This window comes from Heteronotia binoei, chromosome 4 (assembly GCF_032191835.1).
Source record: "Heteronotia binoei isolate CCM8104 ecotype False Entrance Well chromosome 4, APGP_CSIRO_Hbin_v1, whole genome shotgun sequence".
In the NCBI taxonomy this organism is placed as follows: Eukaryota; Metazoa; Chordata; class Lepidosauria; order Squamata; family Gekkonidae; genus Heteronotia; species Heteronotia binoei.
Genome location: NC_083226.1, coordinates 117,292,958 through 117,307,401, shown reverse-complemented (window position 1 = coordinate 117,307,401; position 14,444 = coordinate 117,292,958). Strand labels below are relative to the sequence as shown.

The 14,444-nt window shown below is 41.1% G+C and overlaps 1 protein-coding gene across 1 annotated transcript; it reads left to right on the top strand.

The window, feature by feature from the left end:
• Positions 1–6,173: 6,173 nt before the first annotated feature.
• Positions 6,174–13,419, top strand: LOC132569516 (2'-5'-oligoadenylate synthase 1-like). Its single transcript, XM_060235664.1, has 3 exons — positions 6,174–6,382; positions 10,196–10,405; positions 13,107–13,419. The coding sequence occupies exons 1-3, from the start codon at positions 6,261–6,263 to the stop codon at positions 13,261–13,263; spliced, it is 489 nt and encodes a 162-aa protein (XP_060091647.1). The 5' UTR covers positions 6,174–6,260; the 3' UTR covers positions 13,264–13,419.
• The last annotated feature ends 1,025 nt before the right edge of the window (positions 13,420–14,444 follow it).

The window sequence follows — 14,444 nt, the reverse complement described above, 5'->3', positions numbered from 1 at the left end:
TCCGCCTCGAGTACGTTACAAACGCTATAGCAATATGTCAACTCTTTGTAGTTGCACATGGGGGATAACAGCCATGGGAGGCTGAGGTAAGGAAAGTATGGGGGGAACTTATACGGATGCTTAGCTGATGTTTCTGCATTCTTAGAGGTAGTGGAATGCCCACATCTGTCTCTTTCAATGTTAAAAACATCTGATTTCTGTATTGGAGTTTGGCTGGGAGAAAAATAATGGATCAAGGCAGGTAAAATAGGGAAAGGGCAGGGCTACCTTCTCTTTCCATGCTGCTTTCCATGTTGAATGCTACAGACAAGTGAGTAAATATATACTGATGCCCTCATGCGAAAACCACAACCTAGGACAGTTGGCTTTTACATGTAATGTACATGCCAGCCAGTGTAGCTTTTGTAATGGGAAATCTTTTACTGGGAAGCCACCATGCATAGAGAGGGGAATCAGCCATTGGTCTCACATCTTGCTATTTCCAAACCAATTGATGACAATTACTTAAGACTTTGGGAGATGATAGCAATCTGAAGCCCTTCACACATTTGAATAACAGATCCAACAACCTGAAATAGCTCCAGTCCATCTCTGCAATGATTGACATCACCATGTTGCCCCACATGTAAGATTTTAAAACACTATCCACCAGTGAACTAAAATAATAGATCACTAGCTGCACTAGCAGTCAGAGAAGTGCTTTCCCCAGGACTATCTACTATTGACCTGCACACTGACCAATGTCATATGACATGTCACATGCATGCAGGGCCCTGCATTTATGTCACCCATACACAATAGTTCCAGCATAATGATCACAAACCAGTCATTTGCTTACAGTTCCCTCTTACCATCTAACAATACTTTTAATTGAAAACTTTTGTGCTTATCCTCATTTTTGTTTCTTCAGGGTACAGTTCATGTTCTACTCTTTTCAACTTGTCTTTTAATAGATTTACCCTGAAAAAACATTTCCTGACAATCAAAGGAGTTGCTATAATACTGAGAGGGAAGCAAAATTTGTGGCCACAGAGATGTCAGTAACATGTAGAATGTGCTCCAAGCAATTTGGAACAGTCCATGCCAGGGAACACCATGAGAAACAAGAGCATCACTTCACAGCTGGCAAGAGAGGTAGTATTTCTGTTTGGAGCCCATGTGGTATAGTGGTTAGAGGCCCTATGACCAGGAAGACTCAGGTACAAATACTTATGATGCCATGAAACTCCCTGGGTGGTGCCCTAGCCTGGACAGCCCAGGCTAGCCTGATCTCAGGAGATCTTGGAAGCTAAGCAGGATTGGCTGTGGTTAGTACTTGAATGGGAGACTTCCTTGAAATACCCAGTCAAGAGGACAGGGGTAGACTCTATTCAGCCAGCTCTTTGACTATCCCCAGGCCCCCAGTAGGGTTCAGTCACCAGAGGTTGACATGACTTCCAAACACATACACACACACACACACTGCCCAGAGTGAGGTTGGACTCCCTCTGAAGGAGCAGGTTTGTAGTTTGGGATTGCTACTGAATCCCAGCCTAGGGTTGGAGATACAGGTGTCCTCCATGGCACATAGTACCTTTTATCCAGCTGGTCCACCAGTTTTTCCTCAGAAGGCATGATCTGGCCATGGAGATCTATGCTCTGATTACATCCAATTACTGTAGCATGTTCAATATGGGACTGCCTTCTGAAAACCCCTGCTACACTCTGCAGGAGTTGTCTCCCCTTTTCCTCTTCAGATATTCTGCTTCTTGGACTTCTGCTGCATCTGCCCCACAACCTCTCCAGACTTCAAGTCCTGGATTTAAGGTTATATGTTCCTTCCCTAAAACCTCCCAGCTTCTTCCCTTCTACCTCTTATAAGTGGATCCTCTTGCTGGTCTGTATATGTGTGCATGTGTGTGTGTGATTGCTTAGGGAATAGGCTCTCAGATGGCTAGTGTAGGTATTTTATATTTTGATTCTTTAATTTTATTTTGCATACAGTAAAGTTATTTTTTATGTTTTCAATCACTCTTTCTTCACAATTTTATTTTGGAGTATCCCCACCAAGATCTACCCTGGTAGACGCAGACTACAAGGTCTCACATTATTCCTGTCTGGAACACATTTAAAGTTAATTTGCCCTCCTCTGAGTCCAGTTTGTGTAACAATAGTTCCTCTTGGGAAGAATCTCTAATTTGCCTTTATTTATTTCTATACAGCTCAGATGTCCATGGGATTTAAACCTGAAGGTATCTTAAATTATAAAACATCACTGGAAGTAGAGAAGTTTTTGGAGGCAAAGCTCCAACCCATCCCAGTTCTAAGGATAGCCTGTGCATCAGAAGTAGAAGGAATTATTGTTTTGATCAAAGAAGTATTTCCATTGCCAGTAGCTCATATTAGCAAGGTAGGGATGATGCATCTCCTACTTGGAACTTGTAATACCATGATCTCTATAAAGAACAACTGCCTGGAATATTGTAGAGATAGAGTTAGATCCAAAGACTTTTCTGCTTTTTCATCTTTGCCCAACAAAAAATGGCTATGCAGGGGAACAATAGGAAATGCATGTACAAAAGCTATGTGGGATGGGTGTAGGGTTGTCACCTCCAGGTTGAGAAATTCCAGGGTGGCTCCTTGAGATGGTGGGGTTTGAGAAGAGGAGAGACCTTAGCAGAGTTCACCCTCCAAACCAATCAAGGGAATGATATCTGTAATTTGGAGATTAGTTGCAATTCCAGGAGATCTTTGAGCCCCTGGGAGGCTGGCAATCCTAAATAGAGGCTTTGGTAACAAAGGGCATTAGGTAAGACTGAGTGAAAAAGCTGGCTAGATCCAATCCATGGTGTTCCATTTCTGTTTCCCCCCATCATTTTTTGTAAGATAACTGGGCATTTGTTGGTGTTCCAGTTCTGTTTTTCCTCATCATTTTGCATGTAAAATAACTGGGAATCTGTTAGACACAATCCACATGCTTGTCCCTAAAGTTGTGTTTTTGTTGTAGGAATATCTTGTTTTCTAAGCATGCAAAGTACAATATTTTGTACCATGGAAAAAAATACAGATCTTTCCTCAATGCATTTTGGTGCCTGAATGCCTTGATTGTTTTTTTAAAGTCCAAATCTAAATTGACAAACTATTAGTCTTGAATCTGCCACCCAGTGTAGGCCACCATCTCAGCCTACCTAATGGTAGACTGATCATGGCCAGAGTGGTTTTATGGCTGTCATGATTGATGTGAGGAATGTAGCTTCATGAGTATGACCTTTAAACCTTTTGGATACTATTCATGGCAACATTATTAATGAGTAATACAGCACCTTTCCTGCCTCCTTCTCTGTGTCCCTGCCATTGCGTATTTTTAAAGGCCTGTGACACCAGGCTGCTTTTTGTGGAGCACCCACACAGCCTGACTGATTGATATAACTAAGGCTATTCGGATTTGTAACAATGGCTGGAGAATATTCTGCCACCTTTTTTTTTTTTTGCTTCATGCATCCTGGAAGAGATGTAGCCAGTCCTCCAAGAGTTTACAATACGCCCTGTAAGAAGAGCTCTGTAAGCTCTTGGAGGATTAGCTACATTAGGAGAGTGTAGCCTAATATGCAAAGGAGTTTCTGCTGCAAAAAAAGGTCCTGCCTCTTTCCATTTCTGACTGAGCAGTCCCTTTATTTTCTTCTTATTTGAAGGTTTATGGCTGTCCCACCCTGTCATGTTATTATATTTTGATGCTGGCTCTGCCCAGAGACTCGAGGGAAGAGACAAGATTACTTCTTTAAACTTATATTTCTAAAATGGCACACAAGACGCTTTAAAAGTAGAAAAATAAACAAAATATTTAATTCAATCTAGAGGGGGAAAGGTCAAGTGAAATTAAGGGTAACATGTCTGAGGTGAATCAATAATGTGAGGTAACTGAGTAATTTCACAAACTTCAGATAATAGGTTTCCAGCAAGTAAGAGTTTTAAGCTTTTTTCACTTACAGTCTTTGAGATGAAAGGCTCTGATTTCAGTATCTGCTAGACACTTCAGTGTATGTTCACAAGTTGAACTGATTTTTCAAGTTTCATATGGCAGGGATACACTACCAAATACCCCAAAATTCTTCTCTAAACAAACCAGGGATCACTCTTCTCTTTGAGCTATCTCACTCTAAACTGGGTAGGGAATTGCTTCTCTAAACTAGAACCTCTGTCCCTTTTTCTTGCCTAAATGTGGGGTCTTCAGTGATCCCCCCCCCCTCCTTGCCACCTTCCCAGTCCTCAGTCAGTGCTAAACTCAGTTCTCTTCAGCAGTCAGTTCCCAACTCTTTCTTCTCAACTGATACTATCCAATGAAATTTGTTTGAATAACCTGTCACTCAAAAGCTCTCTGGCTCTGTGAAATATTAACCCTTCACAGTCTGTTACTTGTTTAAGCAGTGCTTATGAGCTTTTAAAGCATAGTCTGTAACAATAGGTTACCTTAAATTGGTTGGTCATATAAATGTCATAAGTATCCAGTAAAGCATAATTTTTTTTCATAAAAAGGTGTAAGAGTCTGCCAAATCTTTCTAGGAACAAATAACTTAATTGGGGTCAAAAATGTGGTACATGGATGTTTTAAATGTATAGGATTTTTAAAGTCAAATGCACTGGATGTGCAGAAGAGTCTGGGTCAGTAACGATATTTTCACAAGTGAAATCTGAGGTCTCCCTCATCTTCTCTAGATGCGGCAGGAACTGATATAGTTTAATCAGAATGCAGCTACTTCAAATGTGATCACTGAGATCATGGAAAGCACCATTTCTGTGTAATGAAAAATAATGCAGGTGAACTGAGTGTTCTGCTATGAGGATCTTGCTTCAATGACTCGAGCATGAAACCTGTCTCATGTTCTTTGAATCCTGTACAGTAATTTGCTATGTAAGCACATACTGTGGTGTACCTACTCTCAGTTTGCAGCCCTCAGAATTGATTTGTGAGTGACTGACATATACTGTAGAAGCTTCTGCCTTGTAGTGGGAAACTTGGGGCTGAATTGCTTAGGATTGGATACTAACCATCTTTCTGATGATATTCTGTGCAATAGGGTGGTTCATATATAAAAGGCACTGATTCACAAGACTGGTCTGATATCGATGTAGTTCTTTTTAGTGATGCCTTTAAAAGTCTGGAAGACTGCAAAAGAAAAACACCAGCAGTACTAGAAGACTTAGTGAGAAATTTGCTAACATCATCATGGAACAACAGGTTTTAATAGAGCTTCTATTGTGTTATACCCACCAACATTTCAAACAAAAGTTGAGACATGCTTGTAACATCTGTTTTCATAGTGCAGGTACCTGCCTCTCTCTATAAGCCACTGCTGAAGGGTTTTCTTTTCCTTTGGTATATCCTGTGGTTTACTCTGCAGATGCCTGCCTCTTACCAGCTTAAAAATCAAAAGAGTATTTGTTCTTGGGGTTCTACTAGAAAAACATAATGTTCCTGCAACAGAAAATCAGCAGTTCAAAAATATACTGCAGAAGCAGCAGCTGATGTAATGGGAAGCTGTTTGTGCACGGTGTGTTCAGACAATGCTGTATGTGAGTGTGCAGATGCCCCCGCTCCCCATAGTTAAGTTTTAAAGACCAGGAAAGACAGCTGAATCATAATGAATGACAACTCCAGTAATTTCTGTTAAAGTGTTTTTTTCCAAAAACAAACATCTCCAAAAAGCAAAATAAGGGGCAAAACTGTGACAGCAATTTTCCAGTGTTAGGAATCAGAAAACAGAGCTGTCCCAACTACATAAAAACAGTTAGATTATAGGGTGTAAAACACTACTTGGCTTTGTTTTTTAAAGATTTCCCTACTGTAAAACTCTTGGTATAAAAGGGCAAAGGGGGACGAGCTATTACAGATGTTATCTTCCACTTCTTTTAGGCTAATCTTTGGGGAAAGGACCCCATTTTCCTTGAGGCTTTATTTTAAATGTTACAAAGCTGGCCATGGCCATTCCTTTGACATCATGCCTTGTTATGACACCCTTGGGCCTGCATTATCAACAGGTAAGAAGAGACTGGGTTGGGGTTCCCCCTCATGACACTTGTGAAGTGCTGAGTTTATTTTCATTCACACAATATTTCCAGGAGCTCACAAGCTCAGGGTTTGGTTTTAGTTAAGATATGAAGATAACAAAGGTTAAAGTGGTGTCATTAGTCTTATCTCTTGCTTGGTGTTAACAGGTTTTAAAGAGAGTTTTTACCACAAGGTCTATCTCTGCAATGACAATGATAAAATCCAGCTGTACTCCATGGCTCTGCTAAAGTACCAAGTTGCATTTGTCAAGGCATCAACTGAGAGGGTAAAGAACCTCATGCGCTTAGTCAAGCATTGGTTCAGAACTTCATTTGCACAACCAACAAAGGAAAATAAGTAAGTTGCTAGTATACAGATATAACTTAGCCTGCTTCGGCGGGGAGGGTTGGATCTAAATCAGCTAAGCTAAACTAAACTGACTCAGTTTCTTTAACTCCAGGGCATCTCATTTTCCAAAGATACAATGAAGAATAATATGACCTATAGAGTTTTGATTCTTTCCCAAGTCTTTCCTTCTCTTGCACCATTCATTTTAAAAAAATTCTGAAACCAGAAGGCATAAATAGCTGGAGAAAATGGGTTGTCTTGAATATATAGTGTGAATAGTAGGTACATTTGGACAGTATGGCACTGAATAGATGGTACAGGAAGAAGTCTGGCATTCTCATACGTTCCACTCTTTATACCTTCGCCCCAGGAGCTTGCAAACTTGAATGCATTTTTTTGCCATATTGAATAGTCTGTTCTTGTTTGATATTTTTACATATTTTAGTTAGGGTTGCCAAGTCCCCTGCGGCCTCAGGCAGGGGGGCTGGCAGGGGGAACCTCCCCCGACATAGCCAGTGCAATGACATCACCTGGAAGTGATGTCATCACGCCAGCAATGCCAGCCTCTCTAGGCATTTCCGGGAAAACTCTATGGTTTTCCTGGACACTCTAGCAATTTGGGAGGTAACATTGTACCATAGAGTTTCCCCTCCCAAATTGCTAGAGCATCTTGGAAAACCATTGTCCTGTAAACCATTGTCCTTTACAAAAGAGGGGGTCATGATCTCCCCTCGAACTATAGGCCAATTAGTTTGCTAAGTGCTATTAGCAAACTGTATGCCTTACATCTGAGGGACAAACTTATGGCCTGGATAGATTCTCAAGGCATTATTGCCGATGTTCAGGCTGCCTTCTGCCCTGGAAGATCCCACCTTGATCAGACTTTGGTGCTGCAATTTCTGGTTGATAAATATTTGGCCACAAAGGGCTCCAGACTATTTTCAGCCTTTGTCGACTTTAAGGCTGCCTTTGATCTGATACCCAGATCCAGGTTATGGGAAAAGCTTGCAGCTTCGTCTATTGACAGACGGCTGTTGTTGCTAATGGTTAGCCTTTTATAGTAACTCAGGCATCAGGATAAGATGCTCATCTCAAGGCCATTTAACCCAACCAATTTTAGTGAACAAGGGTGTCAGACAGGGTTGTGTGCTCGCCCCCTTGCTTTTCAATTTGTACATAAATTCACTTCTAACCTCCTTTAATGATTTGGCTTTACATCCTCCCAAGCTCGCCGATCGGCATATTCCAGTTCTGGCGTATGCTGATGACGTGCTTATACTATCCAGGACGCAGATTGGAATGCGAAGGGCCCTTCGCCACCTAACTCAGACCAGTCTGCAGGAAAAGTTGGAAATTAATCTAGATAAAACCAAGGTTTTAGTTTTCGCCAAACGTTTCAAGGCTCATTGCTGGTTTCTAAATGGTAAACCCATTGAGCAAGTAAAAATTATTAAATACCTGGGGGTGATTTTTCATTATCAGGGTAAGCGTTTGGCACATAAGAACTATGTTGCACAATCTGCGCAAAGAACAGCTGATGCCATCTACCGTTTTTATACCTCCAAAGGGGCCAAATTCTTGCCTGCATACTGCAAAGACCAGGGTCCAGTTGCTCTATGGCGCTGAAATTGCCCCTTATTTAACCACCAAGCCGTTGGAGATTGTACAAACTAAACTCCTGCGCAAGCTTCTGTTTGTTCCCAGTTGTGTGCCAAACACTGCCATCAGGTTGGAATCTGGTGTCCCAAGCATCGAGACGTCTATGTGGTTAAACACCCTTTGTTACTTCTTGAAGGTTCTCTCAAAGCCAGGTGGCCTTCCCCATCTGATTTTTTTCGACTCTTTTGTGGGAACCTGGGAGAAAAGGTGTTTAGATCATTTTAGACTCTGTGATCTCTCCCCTGAGTCCCTAGTAATGATGGAACTGAGGGATGTGAAAGAACTTCTGCGCCTGAGGTTGGTGGAGCTTGAACTGAGATCTGCTAGAGCTAGTCTTTCTGCACACATTTTCCTAGGGAAGCAAGCCGAAGTACTGTCCCCAGCCAGGTATCTTTTCAACATCACTATCCCAAAATATCGGATAGCTTTCTCAAAAGCACGACTCAATGCACTTTTCTCTTCGGTGCTTTTGGGACGTTACGCTGGGTACCCATATCTGGAAAGATTGTGCCCCTGCAATTGCAATGAGGTTGAAACAACTCTCCACATCGTTTTGCACTGCCCAAATTACAATGACTTGAGGGCAAGATTAATCTCTCCGATTCTTGGGTCCTTGGCGGGCAGGCAGGAGGATGAGCAAATTGCCTTCCTCCTGTCTGACGCTCATTCTGATGTTTCATCTAAGATTGCCCGTTTCTGTTATGCTGCTCAGTTGGAAAGGAGGGAAATTGAGAATGTTAATCTTGGTTATGAGTTTTAACAATAAGTGTAATAGTAGGAGTCAGGAATTTTGTGTAAGAGGTGATGGGTTTGTTTTTATGATTTTGTTTTTGTTTGTATTAAGCTGGTCGGATGACCGTGAATAAAGAACTACTACTACCTAGAGCGGCCAGCATGCAGCGTCACCAGTGCAGTGATGTCACTTCTGGGTGACGTCAATGTGCTGGCGATGTTGGGGGAGGTTCCCCCCACTGGCCCAATGTGGGCCAACGGGTTGAGAACCTCCAAGGTGGGGGAACCCCTGCCTGGCCCGGGGGCTTGGCAGCCCTAATTTTAGTACAGGTTTTAATTATTGTATCTATTTATTGTATTTGTATATGTTCTTCCTGTAAGCCACCCCAACCCTTGCTTGCAGAGAAGGGCAGTCTAAAAATTGAATTAAACAAACAAATTCCTGCCTACCTGTGATGGATGGCCTTTAGTTCTGCCCTCCAGGTATCACATTGAATTCCTGTCTACAGGGGCAGTTTGCTAATTCCCAGTGGTCTCGAACTGTGAAACCTTACAGAAAGGAGGGAGAGAGGAGTTTTAGAGACAGAGAAAGGCTGTTTGTGCTTTGGACAGGACATGGTGAGTGAACCAATATAGAGACAGGGCTTAACAGGGAAAGGATAGGTTTAGGTATCCTCATTTAAGCAAAGAAGGCTTTCTCAGGGAGATAGGACATGAGGCTTTAGGTACCGGATCAGGATAGGATGCAGAAGTAAGCTAACCTGGTCTTCAGGGTTGAGTCCTAAGGTGAATTGGACTGGGGAACTAGGGACTGAAGTGATAAAGTCCATGTTGCTGGTATTTATCTCTTGGGTTGAAGGCAACAGTAAAAATAAGAGATCTTATTGAGGCTTAAAAGCAATCTCCTTGTCACCAGGGCAAAATGACCTGTCCCTTGGGTGTTTATCTCTTAAGTGTATATTGTGATACTCTGAAAGAAATTGCAATCTAATTTAGCCATAAATATTGGGGACACATTATAATATCTGATAACTAAAATAACCTTTTACATTTCTTCAAAAGTAACAATAAACTTGTAATTGTTTTCATAAACCAAAGGCATCTGTGTGAGTAAATGGGGGTGGGGGGGAAGAATAATTTATCTAAGCATAGTACAATATCCATCAGTATATATAACTGACCATTTGCATTTTAATCACTTAGTATATGCTACCATTCTTTATAATTTATGGGTGGGTAAAAGGCCCCATTAAGAGTCTTGTGTGTAACTTTTTCACTGGGAACTCTTCCAGGAAAGGAATGGATAGCAAATCAAAAGGCAAGCAAAAATGGAACTTTACTGAAGCTCTATATTGTTTGATGCACAACTTTATAACAGTTCCTTTGGCAGCTCCTTTTTTGAAGCTTAATCTGGCCTCTCTGCATGTTTAGGTTCCGCAGGCTTCCCTCTTCCTATGCTATGGAGCTTCTCACTATCTATGTGTGGGAGTTAGCTGGGAAACCAGTTGTTTTCAGCTTTGTTCAAGGGCTGAGAGCTGTTCTGAAACTTTTAATTCGATACCAAGAAATCTGCATCGTATGGCACAAATACTATAAGCCTGCATTTAGAGTTTTCCAGAAGGTGATTTCAAAGCAAACCAGGTACATGATCCAATTGTACGTAGAGCTAGTATTTTATTTAAACTTTACAAATGTTTTGGGCAGCTGTACTTGAATATATGAGCTTCTGTTATCAGGAAAAGTCATTGCTTATGAGAAACACTGTAAATTGCCAAATGGCTGTGCCTAAGATTATTCAAAGCACAACAGGCTTCCAAAAGAATCTAGACAATATTCACATGTATGAAGGCTTGGACAAGATTCATATTCATAATCAGAGTAAGATACTAGATGAATATTGGAAACTGCCTCATGTTTGTCCCAGAGCCTTTGTTAACAGTGTGCTTGAAAGCCCTATTGGGTGAGAGTTTTTGTATGCACTTGTATGTGCTTTTTGGGAATTAATGTTTAGCGTTCTTTGTCAGAATGTATTTGGGAGTATTAGTTCTTTTGCCTTGAACTAATTTAACTGTCCAATGGAAAATCACTGCGATAATAGTTTTACAAGAGTTCTGACATCTCAGACAGCTACACAGTCTTTGGATTGCATGAGAGAATGCTATCATGCATTAGATTGTGCTCCACAAAAGCATTATGCAGGCCTGACATTACTCTTTGGTCCTCCTTACCAGCCAAGAATCTCAGGTTCCTGCTTACTTCAGTCATACTTGGCAGCCAGTTACTGTACAACCACAAGTCATGCAACCACTGGGACTGCCCTCTTCCCAACTGGGAAACTTTGCAATTGGTCAGAATTGCCATGTAAGATAAATGAAAATGCAACCTCCTATCCAGAAGTAAGATGATCACATTAATGGCTGCAAAGACTGTGGTATTATTTCTTAATGCGGAACACATTCTTCATTAATGTACAGTCATTGATCATTTTACAAAGGCTTAAATTAACCTTTTGTGTATGTAGTAGTTTGTTGTGACTGAGACATGGTGTGGATGCACTCTAATTATTTATTTTTGGTCCCCTTATGGCATATATAAACTGTGCAGCATATATTCCATTGTTTGTCCCATTCTCTACATATTACATGTATTCTGGGAACCAGAAATGAGATTTAGCAGATGGATTCTGTTGTCTGGCAATTGTATTTTACTAATACTGTGTAGCACCATGCTTCTCAGAATATTGCATAATCAGGAGCAGGAAGTTGCTAGGGGAGAGTTAAGTTCTTTTATATCACTAACCCATTCAGTTTGTGTGTGTCTCTATTGGCTTAGCCATATCAGCTTGGATGGCCCAGGGTAGCCCAATCTTCTCAGATCTTGGAAGCTGGTTAGTGTTTGGATGGGAGACCACTGAGGAAGTCCAAAGTTGCTACATAGAGGCAGGCAATGGTAAACCATCTCTGAATGTTTCTTGCCTTGAAAACCCTACAGGGTTGCCATAAATTGGCTACCACTTGCAATTTCCACCACCACTATTGACTCAGCAGTAGGAATATGAATCCATTCACCCTTTCTGGTCACTGCAACATTGTCACTTCTGTGGGCTGTGTATATCCACTGTGACACTGCTTGGTCCGGTTGTGACTCCTTATTTTTAAATAACTTCTGTCATGTTGAACTTTTCACTCATAAAATATGCTTTTGTCCTGCTTCTCTTCTCCAGTGATGTGATACCACAGGGGTGGCCAAACTTCAGCTTGGGAGCCAAATGGAGCTCTTTCACACATAGTGTGTGGTTCCCAGAGGTTGAGGAGGAATCTAATGCAGGCTTACTCTCAAGTATTTTATCTTTCTGTGCAAAGAAAGTAATAAGAGTTTTAACAAAAACATGTTGTAAATAATTGTTCATGTCTTGTGGCTCTCAAACATCTGACATTTATTCTATGTGGCTCTTACATTAAGTAAGTTGGACCACCCATGCTATATCTATAATAATGAGTTAAACCTAAGCACTGAACAAACCTATAAAGTCAAATAATAAAAAATGACCAAGATCCAGCATGTGCACTTCAAAACCTTATCAACACCTCATGGACCTATGGGCTTGAGACCAACACATGGCAGATCATGCTGAGAAAAACCTGCAAAAGAGAGGTGTCAGTCTGGAGATTCCGGTGTAGCTAACCTCACCTGCAATGGTCAGCTACTCCTGGGGTTGAATCAAGGCTACCATTCAGGATAAGCATGATCAGGTATGGGGCCCCCACCAACAGAAACCTGCAAATGCCCCTGTAGCATCAGCCCACAGTACCTAGTGCTCCTGTCACTGCCCTCAAATACCATTGGGCCCCACTGCTGTTGATGCCCCCGCTGTACAGTTGCTGTCCACCAAAGAGGACCTACTGCTGATTGATTGAACCTGTTGGTGACCTCGCTGTCAGTTCAGCTAGGACAGCCCTTTAAATTAGCTTTCTAGCATGGCTGTGCAGGCTGGAGCCAATCTGCATGAACATGGCTTTCTCTTGGAGGGAATAATGAAGAGGTGAACAAAACCTAAATGGATGAACTGGGGTGATTTGGCCTCAGTGTGTGTGGGATTAAATAGCTGAGGGGACTACTCCACTCTGCTCCCTGAGGCTAGCCCCCGGCTGATGAAGCTGGCCAGCCAACTCTATGGCAGATCCCACCCCTTCCAAACCTCGTGACAGGGTGAGGCTGTTGTAGACCTTCCCCACCTCACCCTCCCCAATCTACAAATGGCAGCATGGGGCAAGTCCATGCCATGCATTTCAATATGTGTTGTTGATGTTTGTACAGATAACCTTTTTCTTTCCTTTCTCAGGCCAATCGTTCTGGATCCTGTTAACCCAACATTTAATGTGTGTGCAAATAGCAATGCCTGGGATGAAGTAGCTCATGTGGCAAGGCAAAGTCTCCTTAATCCACTCTTCAGTGGTATCCAAGCAAAGGAGCCTTGGCTTTTTACAAATAATTGGTGAATCTGCACACTTCCTATAAGAGACTGTATCCTAACATCTGGAGTACTGCAGTGGGAAAACTATGTTAAAGTGAATGAGATGCAAAATATATGTTACACTCCATCCACATGTAATGCCATGCGGCTGTGATGGCTCCTTACCCATTGCAAATCACCTGTGAGAAGTAGCAAAGGAAAATTGAATCTTTAACTCTTCTTTTGCCAATCTATTTTTTGTTCGAACTTCCTCCAGTAGAGCTGCTTTTACTTTCTGGTGTTCCAGACCTATGTTTGCAAGCTAAACATGGAGCTGGAATATTGATTGGGGAAACAGAGGAAAGCAACTAGCAAACAAAAAGGTATTTTTATCTTCTTTTCTTCCTTCTATCTGTGCATTGCAAGGGATAAAGAGCTACTGGAGATTACAGCTGCAGTCTAATGTATAGATTGCCTCTTACTGAAATATTCAACAAATAATTGATATCAATTTTCAGTGTTGATCAAATATTAGTGTTAATTAATGAGTGAAATTTTCTGGGTTTTTAAAAATTAATTTGAAGGAAGAAACCAACAAAATACTTGCAGTTGTATTATGCCGAGTAGCCAAGGTTTTAAGAACTAGAGCAACAGTTACAACATTTCAAGTTTTCAGGCATTATACTACATGCTTCTGTTTCTTTGCTTCTCTATTGACATGCTGCAAAATGTTTAAGTTTACAGTGATGTAAGGATATTTTTTTAAAAAAAGAATGCACCATAGAGAGAACTGAACTACTAAAACAGGATTTTATGTTTGTATACAGTAAATTGAATCTTCACAATACACATTTTTTCTGAGAAAGTCTGAATTTATTTTACAAAATCATTACCTAAATATTGAGAGCTGCTTTTTGTACCTTATTCAGTAACAAAGTGTGCATTTAACTACAGACCAGATTGTGTTTTTATGTAAGGAAAAGAAGTCATTGACTATAGTAAATAAATCACACTTGTAGATAAACACTGAATTAAAGGCCTTGTGCTTCAATCAATTTACATGGTGCCGAGTACTTTATTGTAACTTTTAAGGCTTTTCACACACTGACCTTGGTGTATAATATCCTGTACATTTTGTTGCAATAATTATTCTAGTGTCTGCACTGAAGTCACATCTGAGAGAGTCATGTCACTGGAAAACAATAGTAGTAAGGACAAAGCCATTAG

What these genes read in the sequence shown, in the direction of transcription:
- LOC132569516 (XM_060235664.1), top strand. Translation starts at nt 6,261, where the DNA reads ATGGCTCTGCTAAAGTACCAAGTTGCATTTGTCAAGGCATCAACTGAG. An exon ending in CAACCAACAAAGGAAAATAA is followed by an intron (nt 6,383 to 10,195) that starts GTAAGTTGCTAG and finishes CTGCATGTTTAG; the next exon opens with GTTCCGCAGGCTTCCCTCTT. An exon ending in GTGATTTCAAAGCAAACCAG is followed by an intron (nt 10,406 to 13,106) that starts GTACATGATCCA and finishes TTCCTTTCTCAG; the next exon opens with GCCAATCGTTCTGGATCCTG.